This window comes from Abramis brama (assembly GCF_963993115.1).
Source record: "Abramis brama genome assembly, chromosome: 22".
NCBI lineage: Eukaryota > Metazoa > Chordata > Actinopteri > Cypriniformes > Leuciscidae > Abramis > Abramis brama.
The window spans coordinates 13,558,902-13,574,795 of record NC_139984.1 but is presented as its reverse complement, the minus strand read 5'-3'; the positions used below and the strand labels follow the sequence as shown (position 1 = coordinate 13,574,795).

At 39.0% G+C, this 15,894-nt stretch overlaps 1 protein-coding gene across 2 annotated transcripts in view; it reads right to left on the bottom strand.

The window, feature by feature from the left end:
- The window catches only part of mtcl2 (microtubule crosslinking factor 2), a 46,500-nt gene extending 34,122 nt beyond the window's left edge, over positions 1 to 12,378 (bottom strand). For both annotated transcript variants that reach the window (XM_084098442.1, XM_084098443.1), the window contains exons 1-3: positions 11,274 to 12,378; positions 9,408 to 9,632; positions 2,040 to 2,198 (exon numbers count right to left, since the gene is read on the bottom strand). In XM_084098442.1, the coding sequence (XP_083954568.1) occupies positions 2,040 to 2,198; positions 9,408 to 9,632; positions 11,274 to 12,122 (1,233 nt within the window). In that variant the 5' untranslated portion in view covers positions 12,123 to 12,378. The remainder of the gene's footprint in view (positions 1 to 2,039; positions 2,199 to 9,407; positions 9,633 to 11,273) is intronic.
- Between the last annotated feature and the right edge of the window lie 3,516 nt (positions 12,379 to 15,894).

The window sequence follows — 15,894 nt, the reverse complement described above, 5'->3', positions numbered from 1 at the left end:
GCACATCTTTGTGGGAAATCGGTCCATTATACAGCTTAGCCATCATTACACAAAAAATATTTTTCAACTGACCAATCAGAATCAAGTATTCCAGAGAGCTGTCCAATCAACCTTAATACATCTCTTTCATCCTATACTGTTAACTAAGGGTATGTCAGCGTGAGATATCGTGTTCAGCCAGATCATCAGATCATCTTCTTTTACATGCAAACTGTCGTTTTTCCCTATTCTTTGAGTGGTCTTTTGTCTGAAAAGCTTTACTAGCTCTTCTCTAGAAGTTCAGTTAAGTATGAACTCTCGCTGTGTACCATAAGTGCCCGCTAGCTAAGAATTCAGGCCTCAGCAACAGAGAGTGGCACTCATCCTGCCCTGGGCTTTCAGCCAATAAGAACGCAGAACAGACCTGTGGGCCGACCCATAGTGGTGCAGCCGAGCAAATCAGAGCACTGGCACTGACTATCACAGCGGCATGCAGCACCCCGTAAAATGATTCTCAAAGAAAAGAGTGAACCGACCAATAATGACCGTTGCTTCAAACAATAATGCTCTCATCACTTTCTATCAGACATAGCTAATAGAGCACAGACCAACCATTGATCCAATGCAGGCCATCCAGCCAACCATCTATTACTCAGAAGACAAAGAAACATTTATTACCAAAAGAATCCAGGCCAAAATAGAGAATTAACCAAACACAAGGAGCATGCTTTATGTTCCTCCTCGTTAAACTGTCAGTAGAGAAAATCTAATGCTAAATTCATGTGCTCCCCTTCCACCCTCAATCCCACCCACCCGAGCTGACATTTACACAGAGAAAGTCAACAGATCAGTACGAGCGAAGGGCTCTCGGCTCCTGTCGTAACACACATAGAGCTTTGACTACAGCGGAGCGCCGCGCCTCAAGTTAAACGAAAGTGTCAACATCAAGAGTTCTGCCCCAAGCCAAATCAAGTACAACATAAACACTTTTCCTTTCTAAAAGCTTCCCAGGAGCTCCTAATGAAGCCTTTTCCGAAAATCTGAAACTCAATAATGATCCCATTTTTCCCCAATTACTAGCAACTTCCTACAGATCTCACACTAATTTCCCTTACTGAAGCTAAAATGGCCAAAAATGGAAAGTTCCAACTCCAACTCCAATACTTGTAGTACTTGTGAACTACTGTATATTAGGGATGCACCAATATCAAAACATTTTGGCCGATATCGATAACCGATAATTCTTTATATTTGAAAGCCGATAACCGATATATTGGGCAGTAAATCTAAATCCAAGTTTTTATATAATTTTTGAGAGCCTGACTACAAAAACAAAAGTCTCACTATTAAATCCATGTCCAAAGCACACAATTATAATGTTCTCATTATTATTTTATGTAGCATATATGACAGACTTGCGCTGTACATGTTGCAATTAAAAAAGTATTTTCCTTTTTTTGAAGTGATTCCAATCATATTTCAAGCAATTCAAAACCATCATGGCGAACAGTACACATCTGAAGTGTCTCAGCTGAAGGAAATATTCCATTATTTATCGGCTTTAATATATCAGGCAAATTTTATTATCAGGCCGATAACGATAACATTAAAAATGAACATATCGGCCAATACCAATATGGTGGCCAATATATCGTGCATTCCTACTGTATATTATTTCATGGTAAAAAATGGTTTATTGTGGTTATTATTATTAGTTATTCTAAGGCATGCATCATTGTTTTCATGATGGATGATACCTCAAATCCTATGGTTTGTTGATGAAAAAGTTGGTGCTGCTTTTACATTTCTATGTCATCAAACTTACGGATTTTGCATGCTGACTATGAAAAAAGCATGGTCGGATCTTTTCATTTGAGCCAGTAAGTAGCCACCTAGCGACCACCCAGAACACCCTAGCAACCACCTAGCAATGCCCAATACCACACAGCAACAACCTCTCAGATGAACTTTAGCAACCACAAAGCAATGCCCTGGTAACCACCAAGACCACCCTAGAAGTAGCTTTCATTGGTTTCATATTGCATAACAGTTTTCCTCACCTCTCTGGCCTTCTCCATCTCAGCTTGCAGGACCTGCTTGGCCACCTCCAGATCCTGTAGTTTCACCCTCAGCTCCTCGTTCTCCTGCTCCAGGCGAGATCTCTTCTTCTCCACGGTGTCCAGCTCAGTGTGCAGACGGATGGACACATCCTTCGCCACCTAAAACAACCACAACAGTTTTGAGATTATGGAGATTATTCTTTGAAAAAAGGTACTCTGCAAACAGCCTATGGAGACAGTCTCACTAGGACAATCTTTTAGCTTTGCCAGTGAAAAGTATTGAAGATGGCTGACTCATACGTTTATGATTTATGTCTTCCTGAAGGTGGTCATTACCCAAAGCTCATTAAAAGCGGTTGATTGTAAAGCTGCACTAACTTTTAAGTAGGCAATTATCGGTGTTGGGCAAACAAAGACAGAGAATTCAAACACATCTATAACACATGGTGTTTGGACCATTTTAGCAACACAAGCCCATTTTTCATTACTGACAATGTTTGTATGTTTCTAATAGCAGACATATAAAGGAAGGATGTAGGTTTGTGTGCAAGGAATGAAGAAAAGAGAGGGCAGCAGTCACTGAAAGGGGTAAATGGGGACTGTGAGGGGGTATGAGGAGGAACACAGTCCCTGTTTGTGAGTTGTGCTTCTTGAGAGAGGGTTCTCCTCTCTTTCTGTGTCTGAACCACAGCCAGGGTGCAGCTGGGTACCCACAATGCTCCTCTGTACCAACACCACGCTCTAATTCATATCAGATCCCTCCATCTCTCATTCTTTCCATTTATTTTTCTCACCAACAGCCTCCCTGCCTTGTTCCATCAATCTTTCCTTTAATTTCCTTCCCGTGGAGCAACTATCTAAACGTAGCAACACTACTAACCTGCTAGCTCGGTTGTTTTTAATTCAATGCAGCTTTTTCAGTACAAGCTTTATTTTTTTTCCAAAAGGTTGAGCTGTAGTGTGAGGAAACTGTTTTGATGTTGCATTATATTGAAAATGCAATATTAATCACTTTTGGTTTTACTGTATACCTTCTACAAAGTTCACTGAATATGCACAGTATAAAATTTTACGATATATGGTGAAAATTATATTTAGAATATATAATATATACCTAGCAGAATAAGTGTGTCATTATGGTGGTTATAACCACATTTTTAAAATTCAATAGGATTTCTGATTGCAAATTATATCAAAGATTCATACAGTTATTGACTGTAAAATATAAAGTTATCAAAACACCATCTTTTAAAACATTTATTTATTTAATTTTAAAATAAGTTCTGGCAACCACATCTTTTAATTCTTAAATATAACTAAGAGATTTATACAGTATCAATATTTATAAGAACAAACAGCCAAGCATGAAATAAATCTGTCACAATTCATAATAGAGTAGAGTTTGTTTCTAAACCACTGGCCCAAGGTTTTATGGTAATCGGTAAGTCTGTATTGTCATACAAATGCTTTAATTATCAGAGCACCAAAAGTGTCTGTTGGTCTCAGATTATTTGAATTCACTCCTCCCTCCATTCAGTCTAGACGCCACCCACCTGCCTTTGACTGACAATGTCACGGCCCTGTTGTTGCTTTTACATGCAAAAAAAGATGGACACATAGATCAACAGGGAAAGGGGTAGTGAAGCACAGCAATGCCGTATGTGTGTGTGTGGGGGGGGGGTTCCTTTCCACCCTAGCCTTATGTAGAACAACAAACTGCCATATCTACCTGTCACAGATAGAAATCACAAAGTGCTTTACGCATCTGCTGCACCATTTGACCAAACACTGAAATCAAAGGAGTGTAATGACCCATCAAATAATATTTGCATACGCCCATGACTATTTATCAGTTGTACTTGGACAAATATGTAAATGGCTCTGTGGAATTTGTTTGTCTTTGGGTTTGATTGTGTGTGTGTGTGTTTATGTCTGTGTGTGTGTGTGTGTGTTTGCTCTGCCTCTCTGCTGTGCAAACGGTCGTTTTAAATGACTTCCCTCCAGATCTGTATCTGGTTGCATCTGCGGGACAGATGCCCGGGCACATTCACACTGTAACCTCAACCTTACCCTACTTAGAAAAAAACAAAAAAACAAGCTGCCCTTCGGTTAACCTCTATAAACACACATGCAGCTCAGATGAGCCAGATGAAGACAGTCCAAGGGCACCAAATTCGGTCGTTGAAAGAAACCCATTAACACAGTTGCTACTACATTTTTAAAAGGATGGACACACTTTAAATGTATCTGCCAGTCCATTTCTGCTTCCACCCATATGCCACTCTCGAGATATTATTACAAATCCTGCCTTTCCAACCTAAAAGCGAGTAGTAGAGTCAGCATAAAATTGCATTTGCAAACCATTTTACTTACATAATGTGATGCATTTCTGAGTGAAACTGGAAATTACTGAGATAAAATATAGGGCAAGTAAATGGAGTCTCCTGCTTTTAATTTTTTTAAATTGAAGTTATCTCAAATGTGCCTCCTCTAGAGTTTCTCTGAGCTTTAGATCTGGGCTTTAAGTGGGGCTTTGTCTTGCTCCATGGCTGTTTGAGTTGACTTTGACGTGTGAATGCAGCACATGGATGATTGTGCATGTGCACTCCTCACATAGATGATAATGAAGAGAGAAGGCAGCCAGAGTCAGTTTTCCTGGAATCTCTAGAGTGGTTTGACCGAGAGTGGACCAAACCTGCTTTACAATAAGATGTTCATTACTATGTGCCTCTTTCTCCCCTCTTATCTCCAGGATGCTGCTGCTAAGCTGATTTCTAAACAGGCAAAGGCCAAACTGACCAAACAGTATTTATTTGCTTATCAGCATCTGTCACCCTCACTTCCTCTTTATTATTCTCATTGTGCCCAGAGGGTAATTTTATTGCTCAGAGGTTGCTATTTTAAAGCTCAGGACACTTAATGCATGTCTCATTAAGCTCAAAATATACTGCACATACGCTAGGTTAAACATACAGACGTAAATTTCATCATCAGCATAAAAACATAAACGTTTTGCTCTACAGCGTAAATTACACATTTTGAAGCTATGTTTTTTTTTTTTTTTACGTTTCTAATAAGTAACCAGATAAGAACATTTGGGGTGTGAGTGTGTGCAGTTTATGTTGTAGAACAAAATGTACAAGTATCTTTGAGTTATGTTTACTACAAACCTTATTTTACTTATAAATTGGAAAAACCCTATCATAAAAACCCATAGGAAAATCCCGAGGGAACCACTGGTGAATAAGTCTTCCCAGGTTTTGATTTCACTACTGCAGCACTCTATTACCAATGCATTATGTCATAGAATTTAACATATAACCAAGACATTTAACCAAAAATCCATTGACTTCAGGACGATGGAACCGGAAGAGCTAAATGTGATCTTGTTTCTGGGATTTGGCCAACAAAAATACATCATCCCTGCACCGCCCTATTGGTTGGTCCAAAGGGTGGCGTCACTAGCCCAGCTTGTTGTTTCACAGTCAAAAGAAAGAAAAATGCAACAACAATAGACGGCCAGGTTGACGAGAGCTTGTGTGAGGGGGTATTCATTTTTAATATAAATCAAATAAAAGACTATTAGTTTTGCTGTACGCATAGCTACACTATACCCTGGTAATCTAGAGTTCTCGCGAGAGCACAAGTTGAATTTGCTCAGTGAGTTACTCTGGTGTCGAGTAATGATGCTCATTAAATATGCCCCTCGATCTGAGCTGCACCAATCACATCGGGTTATGTGATATAGGCGGGCCAGAGGCGAAATGACGACAGCGCTGCGAGGTCGAAGTCATTAGTAAACATTGCAAGATGGCTATGGATGAACACCAGTTGTTTGAAACTGCTTTGGCCGCTACAATGAAAGATGTAGACTTTTTCTCTAGGAACAGAAGACGGCGCTCGAATCGTTCCTTTGCAAGAAGGGCATTTTTGCTGTTTTGCCGACCGGATACGATAAGAGTCTAATCTACCAGTTAGCGCCGCTGGTAGCTAAGTGATAACTTGTTGTGATTGGTCATAGTGTTATCCAATTGCGTGCAGTGAGATTTTCAAATGCATTCTTGGTGCCGCCCCTCGAGCTGGCCGATTTTCATTAGTCGACGCCAGACCATTAATCTTTTAGATTTAGGTCTGGATTTCCAGGCTAGCTACACTATGCATTTGCGTCAAAACTGAAGTATACTTTGGAATTTAACTCTTTAAAGTATTAACTTTGTCTCAGAAATAAAAATAGAAGCAAATTTTGGAGATGTAAATTAAACTAGCAGAGCTCAGATAATTTGGACTTGGATTAAATCTTCTTTCTTCTTTCTTCTTGGAAGCAGGAGACTTACACAAACATCCTCCATTAAGTCTGAGCATGAGCAGAAATATTTAATGATATCCATGGTACGATTTTAACTCTTTTCCCCCCATTAATTTCCATAATTTATGAGACAACACTTCCCCGCCATTGACGGAATTTTCCGGTTTCAATGCACTAGATTATCGAGATTTAAGGATCAGAAGAGATCTCATTTAGACAGTTTTTGTCTCCTACAGCTGTAATCATTGTCTCTGTTTCTCAGCTGTTGTTTTGCATGAGCACATGACTGGAGAAGAAGCTCAGATGGGTAACAGAGGGAAATAGGAAGCTATAGTACTGTACTTCTCCAAACCCTGTTTAATAAGCCAGAGCAGCTGATGAGAAGGTGTGGAGCTGTTTCCCATCCTTCCCCCTGACAGATCTGGGAGACGCTGCTCTCACTGGATGAGAAATGAGGCCAGTGCTTCAGAGAGCAGGAAATGGTGCAGGGATCTTACAAACATTCAAATCCTCCATCAACCCTTTTCACCCCTACCTCCTCCTGACCATGACATCATCACCCTCCCCCACGGTCCTGAGAGACCAGAGCAAGATGGGAAAGATCTGAACATGGGAAACTCTTTTATGACAGGGTAAGTCCAAGGGGAAAAAAACATTTGTCTTGCACAGCCTCTTGGTCAGAATATCACTGACCTCTGAATGAGGTTTATTCATTTGGAAACACCCGGTAAGTGGGCCATGTGTGTTAACATCTGGGCCTTAAAAAGTTAAAGTATCACAAAAATCAAGGGTTTTACTTAACATATAGAACATGATTAGTAATGTAGTGGCCAGTAATAATTTAGCATTTTGAGATAAATCAACCAGTAGATCCAAATCTACCAACAGCCTTGTCAATGCATAATAAACAATGCAATGAATAAATGTTTAGAATTTTCAAAATGTCATCTTTAAATTGTATTTTATATGCATGCTAATATATATAGCTGTATGGTAATTACATGGTTCTCCACAATGGCATCATTTTGGGCCAGTGGATTTCACATAATATAATATTTTTTAACTCAAATTAGTTTTTGAAGTCCAATCATGTATATATTTTGGTGAGTAAGCCAAATAACAGGCAGGATAATGTATAGAGAGTCGGTCTATCGCAAAATAATCCATGACTGGATGATATGCTCAACATCGACCTTTCGGTTAGTTTTACCTTTACCTTTTTTTTTGCTAGTTTTAGGTCATAATGTACAAAACAATCAGTAGAAACAAGATGAACATTGCAAAAATCCTCAAGGTCATTTTCACTACAATCAATAACTGAGACAAAAATGTCAGCAGTTGTGTTTGTATCAAACGAGAGAGAGCATTGGTGTGAAACAAGAGACATGAAAGTCTGCCAAACAGCATTGCAATGGACGATGGTGAATATTAGGAAATATCTGACCAATCAGTCATGAGTATATTGGTTTATATAGGCCAACAGCCACTGTACAAATTAACTAAATACTGTAGCATGTGTTACACAACTATTTTCAAAGCACTGGATGTAGCACTAGTTATCTTCATAAGCCTGTAAGGGTACAAGACAATCTGAGTTAGCACTTAGATCTATACGGTGCTTTGTTGCTGTGCTAAGCTGAACTTAAAGAAACAATGTTCTTCCTCCTCAAACAGTGTGTCTGTCACAGCGGTGGCAATGGAGTATATCAACCAGTTGAATGTACGAAGCGCTGCGGAGATCAGTGTAATTTGACCTGGCTGTGCCAGTAGCGTGGGGAGACAATTGACCCTGTGTTATGAGACTCCTGTCAGCAGTTAAAGAATTCAGCAGAGGCCGCGATGTTTTCCTGCAGACACCATCCCCCTCGCCTTGCCTCATCGATTGTGTGTTAAAACTTCTGATCCTCACCAGCTGTGTTCTGAGTAGTGAAACTTAAGTATGTGACAATGTTACTTGTATAAGACCACCATAGTCAGTCTCATTAGCACAAAGAGCCACAGCATTTGCTTGGCAGAGGAAATCACTCTCCCTCCTTTTCCTTCCCTCTGTTACTGTATACACATCAGCCATTTAAAAGACGAATACAGACAGTGGCGATGGGAATGACATCATGGTTATTTCTCTCTCCTCTGACAGACCAGATAAAGGAAGTATTGTGTCCACAGCCATGTGAGACAGCTGCCTGCGTGGTGCATGACATGCAGGCTAAAGCATGATCTTACAGTCTCTGAAGACATCTACATCATTGGATATTTATAAGATTCACTTATGGGATTCAGAGGTCCCTTGTGAAAAACAACTTATGGAACTAATATACTTTAAAAGAATATGCTTAAGTGCAAACTGACTGTCATGATTTCAGACACTTAATTCCATGTTATTTACAATTAAATGAAAGTGTATTAAAGTTCAATATGTCTTATTCAATATATAGTTTTAAAAAAAGTTCTTTTTTATATTTACTTCTATTGTTCTTGAAATGGTTCAAGTGTACTGTACAAGCATTTATGGTGAACTAAAATCTACTTTGATGTCTTTGAAACTCATGTATTTAAATATATTTGTAATTACACATTTTTAATGATGAGGTTTCAATTTAGTACATTTCAAATATATTAACTTTAAAATATATTAACTTCAACTGTGTTTAAATTTACACTAAATAAATTACAATCAAGTACTTTAAATGTGCTTTAGTTTGTTAGTCAATACATCAAATTAAGTGTACTTTTAAGCATGACAAAAGATTATTAAAACAATAATTACATGTTTTTAATTTGACGTAATTATTACAAAGTGCACTTTTTAAAATGTGAATGTGGACTCTCTTTAAGTACAATTAATTGGCTTTTTACTTCGCTTATATTACCTGCAAGTACAGTTATAAGTACAAGTACAAACTGTTAAGATTTGAAGTGCACTACAAGTACACAGTGAACAATTGAGCACACTTCTTTTTCACAAAGGGTAGTTCAAATGCAAACTCAAGCAATCACAATCATTTACCTAACAGAATACGATTGGTAGGTTTTATCTGTAATAAATACCGTGCCGCACTAACCTTGACGTCTTGCTCCAGTGTGCGGATAAGCTCCCCGTCCACTTGTCCAGTCTGGGCCACGCGGATACTGCGTCTCTCTGCCTTCTTCAGACGGTACTGCAGGATGCGGCAGGTCTTGTTGGCCTGATCCAGCTGCTGTCTGAGCTCCTGAAGCTGATAAACATCCTCCTCCATGTACATGTCCCTCATCTCCAGCATCTCAGAGCGAAGCTCCTCCATTTCATCCTGATATACACACAAACAAACAATGCATCATTTTAGAAATTACAATGCATTTAGCAAGCTTTTTTTTAAAAAACATATTGGGTTTAGATGATAAAAGATCTACCCAGGTAAGTCCGGACTACCAGTGGCACCCCTTCAAAAAATGCACGCCCCTGACCTATTATCAAGGGTGGTGTGAAAACTAATATATGCATCAAATTAATTATGCTGCATTATGATTATGATGAGTTTGCACAATACCGCGATGTTTACAAAGCACATGGCTCTAAACACAAATAAACTATGTATACCTCAAACGGGTAGAAAAAATGCATCCCACTTTCAGAGGCTGATAGATGCTGTGGGCCACCGCGTGCTGTCACACATTTCCAGTGAATATAGGTCAACTACTGCAGCGCGCGTCACGTGCTCAGCGCGCGGATAAACAATGGAGTGAAAAGTGGGCGCGGGCGCAGTGGACTGCTGCAGCATCTGTACAAACAGCTGCATTACTCAAGCAACACAACTAAACACTAGCCTTTTTTATGCTGTTATATTAGGCATGTCAAATGAAAAAGATTTGGTCTTGTCACGGTCTTCTGATAGTTTATGAAAACCGAGGAATCACTGTTCAGCTCTTACATATGACTCATAGTAATTCTGTGGAAAAGACAAACCCATCTAATAGTAAACAAAGATCTTAAATATATGCCTTGCAACATGAATAAAATGAGTATTTCCAGTTTTAGAGGGAACACACTGGCATGTCTGCCTTAGGAACAATGATAATGATATGGCAGTAATACAGTATTATACTGGCGACTCTCCAACTAGTTTCCACCAAATACAATAACAACAGTTATTGTGATACATTTCATCATTATAAAAAAAAAAAATCTCAGTTTCCAGCCATTTATCATCTCACAGCAATTTCTATTCAGTTTTATGAATTTATTAATTTGATTTTCTTGATTCAGTATATCAGTTCTAAGTGGCCTTATAGTGTAATTAATTTACCACTTTTATATGATTTTTTAATTAATAAGGTAATTCAGCATTTTCAGTCTAGTTGGTTGTCATAATCATGAGCATAAAAAAATTGTTTAAGCCTTTTATACTATCATTGCACTACAGTTTCACTGTTGTAACTACAACAGTGTTACTGGCTATACTTTGTGGATTTTTTTAATTTTTTTTTAGAAATTCTTTAAATGTTCTGAAAAGAACCCCTTTTGCATACCATTTTGGTTCTAGTTGGTTATTTGGAGGTTTTTATGTTGCATTATATGTTCTTGAGATCAGTGTTTTGGTTTTTGGCATCAGCCAAAGGACTAGAATAACATCCAAGTTGTAACCTTAAACTGAGCAATATGACATTTTGGTGGAGACAGTGGTTAACATGGTGCCATATGACACCATTGTTGGTTTAACTTAAAATAAAGTAACTTACCTGGTTTCTTTAAAATTTGAGTTAATACAACGAAGGAGATTGGTTTAATAAATAGAAACTCAAAATATTATGTTATCTGAACCACATTATCTAAGTTGATTTGAAAAAAAAAAAAGATAAAAAGTTGTGATAAATCATGAAAATATTTTTTTTTACTGCAATGCTTTGATGTTTGATTTTACAATAATAAAATAATAGAATCATTATCTTACCTTTAAATAATCATTTTCCGACCTGAGTTCCTCTATTTCCCTGATTAATTCCTCATGCATCCCGTCCATCAGCTCCTCAGTCAGGTCCGAAAACGCCAGGGAAGTGCTGGCGAGCATCCTGCTGTCGAACGAGGTGAGCGAGCGCTCGTCGCCGGGAGAGACGCTCCCCTCTGCGGTCTCCATTCCCAGCGAGAGTCGCTCTTTCTCCACGCTGGTCTTGGTCTGACCACTCTTGTCCAATAGTCCATGTTCTGCTGCCGATTTATCGCCGTCGATCCCCCCGCGACTGCTGGTCTCGGTGTCACTGCTGAGCGCGTCTGTGGAGACCTTGTTCTCCTCGGAGGCGCAGTCCGAGAGCTCGGAGCTGCTGTCGGTGGCTGAGAGTTTCCCCGGAGCGCAGCCGGAGTCCTTGCTTAAATCATCCGATCCGATGCTGGCGTCCGAAACTTTTCTTCGAGCGCTTTTATTGGACTTCGCGCTGCTCTTCTGAGCACCGGCCGCGGATAGCGCGGGCTTGCCGGTCGGTTTGCTCTTCTCTGTTTTCGGTTCTTTCCCGGTAACCGGGCTGCGTCTGGACACTCGGCCGCCTAAATATATGGCTCCCGGTTTAACGCTCAGCGTCGGCGTGCCAATACCTCCGCGGATTTTAGTGAGGGACCACCCGGGCACATCTTTGGGTCTTGCTGGAGACGGTGCCCGGTGTGTTTTCTTTTTCTCGTTAACTTGCAGCGGCTGCGCAGGCGGCTGTTCTTGTTCGCCGGTGCTGCTCTCCATTTTTTGCTTTTGCCTCTTCTCCTTCGACGAGACAAAATGCGTCGGGGAACCGGTGTCAACCTTTGTCTTGGTCATTCATTCCGTTTACAAGACACGAATGAAGCTGAAATGATACCTCCACTCCCCCCCAAAAAACAGAAGCTGAACTGGTAAACGCTTCACACCAGATCAGCCGACATCAAAACCGTTGAAAATCCACAAGAAAATATGAGTGCTTGGATTGAGATGCTTCGATTTTCTTTTATTCACCACGCCTGCAAGATATTCTCCCGTGCGCGTCCTCAGTTGTGAATCGCGGCTTCTCCTCTGCTGAGTGTTAGTGAGCTTTAGTGAGGTTTCTTTCTTTCTCCCCGCCCAGATAGCGGCTCCGACCGTGACGAATGGAGAGCCTCGTGCGCAGAACAGAGCACTACTGCCACCAACACACGGCGCGTGAGCTCTTCATCCCATTAACGATTCGAACGGGTGGTTTCCCTGTAAACAATATGATCAAAAAGTTATGACAAAATATGTTTTTACATTGCTTTAACTCATTTTATTGTAGGCCCAGGCCTAATTTAAGTTGAATTGACTCAATCATTGTTGATTCAAGTTGATTGTAGGCTACTTAAAAATTTAAGCCAGCCACTTTTCTATATTACAAGTGTGAACTATAACAGTCACTTGCGCTAACTATTCACTGATTCAGCACACGCTCCGACCAATGTAGGCTATTCCGATTCCTGAACGAATAACTCTAATGAGTCGACTCTTTTAAGTGAATCATTAGCAGAATGTTTTGTCCGATTCCAACTCGAATGTTTTTTTATGAGTCGACTTTCGAACTGACAGTGCGACCAATGTATTCCCAAACAAATTACTATTATGAGCCATGCTGTTTTTAATGATGTAGGCAAATCAAATGAATAATTTTAGTGATTTCCTGAAATACAATAGGCTAGTATTGAGTCAAGTTCTATAAAACTTTAGTATTAGCCTAAGGGTTCTTAATCTTTAAAGGGATAGTTCGGGTTCGGGTTCGGGTTAGGGTTAGGGTTAGGGTTAATGTGAATTCTATTATCATTTACTCACCCTCAAGTTGTTCCAAAACTGTATGAGTTTCTTTCTTCTGTTGAACACAAGAGAATATATTTTTAAGAATATGGAAATCAAACAGTTGAAGGTATCTATTGACTTCCATAGTAGGAAAAAAAATACTGTGTATTATGTCAATGGCAACTGTCTGGTTACCGACATTCTTCAGAATATCTTCTTTTGTGTTCAGCAGAAGAAAGAAACTCATACAGTTTTGGAACAGCTTGAGGGTTAAATGATGACAACATTTTCATTTCCGGTAAACTATAGTATCCTTTTAATTGTTTCATGTCTCCCCAACACAGCTGTATCTGTATGGCTAAAACAATAATACAGTATGTCTGTCTGTTTTAGCTGGCCTATTTATCTTGGCTGATTCAGGAGATACCAGGATTAGCTGTCATATTTTTGACATTTAGTGAAAATTTCTCATAGGTTGATTTTCCAGTTATGGCTACAAAAAAAGCTATTGATAATTTCCATCATTACTGCCTATTTAACATAATTGACCTTTTGACCTAATAACTAATCTGATGAAAAACTTCCATGACTTACTCTATATTTTATGTGTATTAGCAATAATGTAATATTGTTGGCTTTTAATTGTATTAATGTATCCCAGTGTGGTTTTATTGCATTTATACTTTATTAAGTGTTACTGCAGCTACTGTAGTTAAAAGAAGCATTTATTTTATACCATTGGTTTTTGGCTCGAAATATTACAGTTTACTGAAATACAGCCCTTGTGACAACTAGCCCTGATCTACCCTGTATATCTTTCCTTCTGTGCTGAAAACTGCTTGTCTGCAGCAGTGGAAAGGGAGGCTGGAGGATGAGGCAGGAATGTGAGCACAGGTCACATGCACCAGAATTAGTCTGTAATGATTGCTTTATTCAGAGACTGCACTTCTGGCCGAACACTAGAGCCTTATTAAGGGCCCCTTCTGGGACCCTCACACAGGTGGCGCTCCCCGAACTTCATAAGCTCACAGTTAATGGGTTTACCCACAGGAACACCCTGCTGGAGACAGGACAGAGGAGCTGGTTGGGATCTGTGCTAACGGAGGCGTTCATTGCCACATGAAAGAAGGGGATTTGTCCCAATCCTCTTGAGACAGAGAGGCTTCACTTGATCTTTTATTGATTGATTGATTCATCCACGGTTGGTTCATTCCTGTGTACATGCAGTGTTTTCTTTTTATGCAAATCTGTTGGGATGGATCTTGCAAGAAGAGCAAAATTGGCTATGATGGCATGCTACGACACTGCTGTAAAACATATTTATAGTAGAATTTCTGAATGGATAATGGAAAATGGACTGTTTATTTCCTGTAAGACAGCAATTATCTGTGCGGTGTTGAGACGTTTAGGGATTTTGTTACTGTTATGGCTGTCAGCAGCCTTGCCACACTAAACTGAGGAATGCAAAACCCACAGGGATTCAGAAAATATCCCCTGCTGCTGCTGGATATCACATATTCTACTTCATGGTGGGCTTAATTAATGTACAACAGTATTTTGGTCCTCTGTCCTATATACTTGGCCTAAATATCTGTGATAATGATACTAACAGGTTTCCCTGCTGTTGTTGCTCTGTCTCTGAGGAGGGAGGACTGGGACCCCGCAGTCCTCTCGTCTCCATGTAATGGTTGTGGTGGCGACAATGACGAAAGTGGATTCATAAATCCTTATTTGTCTTGTCTGATGAGAAATACATCATCTGTACTGACTCTACATACACATAGTTTTACTTAAGATATACTTTAAGAAAAAAAAAAAAGATGAATTATTAAAAATAATCTAATTATTTTAACTTCATTTTATTTGAATTCTATTAATTATATTCTATTATAACATCTATTTTAATTTAATCATTATTTAAACTAAACGAGTTAAAAAAAGCATATTTAAGTAGTAGAAAATTAAAGAACATACAGTATCAATTTAATATTTGATGTCCTAATAAAATAAAATAAAATAACATAATAACCCACATTTTCATGTTTTCTTTGTTGTGATAATTGTTACATATAATATATACAGTGGTGGACAGAATTAATGGCACCCCTGGTAAATATGATCAAAAATGGCTGTAAAAAAAATAATCTGCATTGTTTATCCTTTTGATCTTTCATTCAAAAAAATCGCAAAAATCTAACCTTTCATTGAAGTAAAAGAATTGAAAGTGGGGAGGAAATCACATTATGAAATAAATGTTTTTCTCCAAAACACTTGGCCACAATTATTGGCACCCCTAGAATTTTTTACGAGTAAAATATCTCTGAAGTATATTCCCATTAATATTTACCTTTATTTAGCACACCAGGGTGACTAGGAACATGAAATTGTCTAGCTATGACTTCTTGTTTCACAGGAGTTTAAATATGAGGAAACACAAAGGCCAAATTCCCTTAATCATCCATCACAATGAATAAAACCAAAGAATATAGTTCTGATGTGCATCAAAAGATTGTTGAGAATCACAAAATAGAAAGTGGCTGTAAGAAAATAGCTAAAGAATTGAAAATCCCCATTTTGACCATCAGGGCAATAATTAAGAAGTTCCAATCAACTAAAGATGTTACGAATCTGCCAGGAAGAGGACGTGTGTCTATATTGTCTTAATGCACGGTGAGGAAGAAAGTTTGAGTGGCCAAAGACTCTCCAAGGATCACAGATGGAGAATTGCAGAGATTACTTGAGTCTTGGGGGTCAGAAAGCCTAAAAAAAATTATCAAACAACTCTTACACAACCACATGTTGTTTGGGAGGG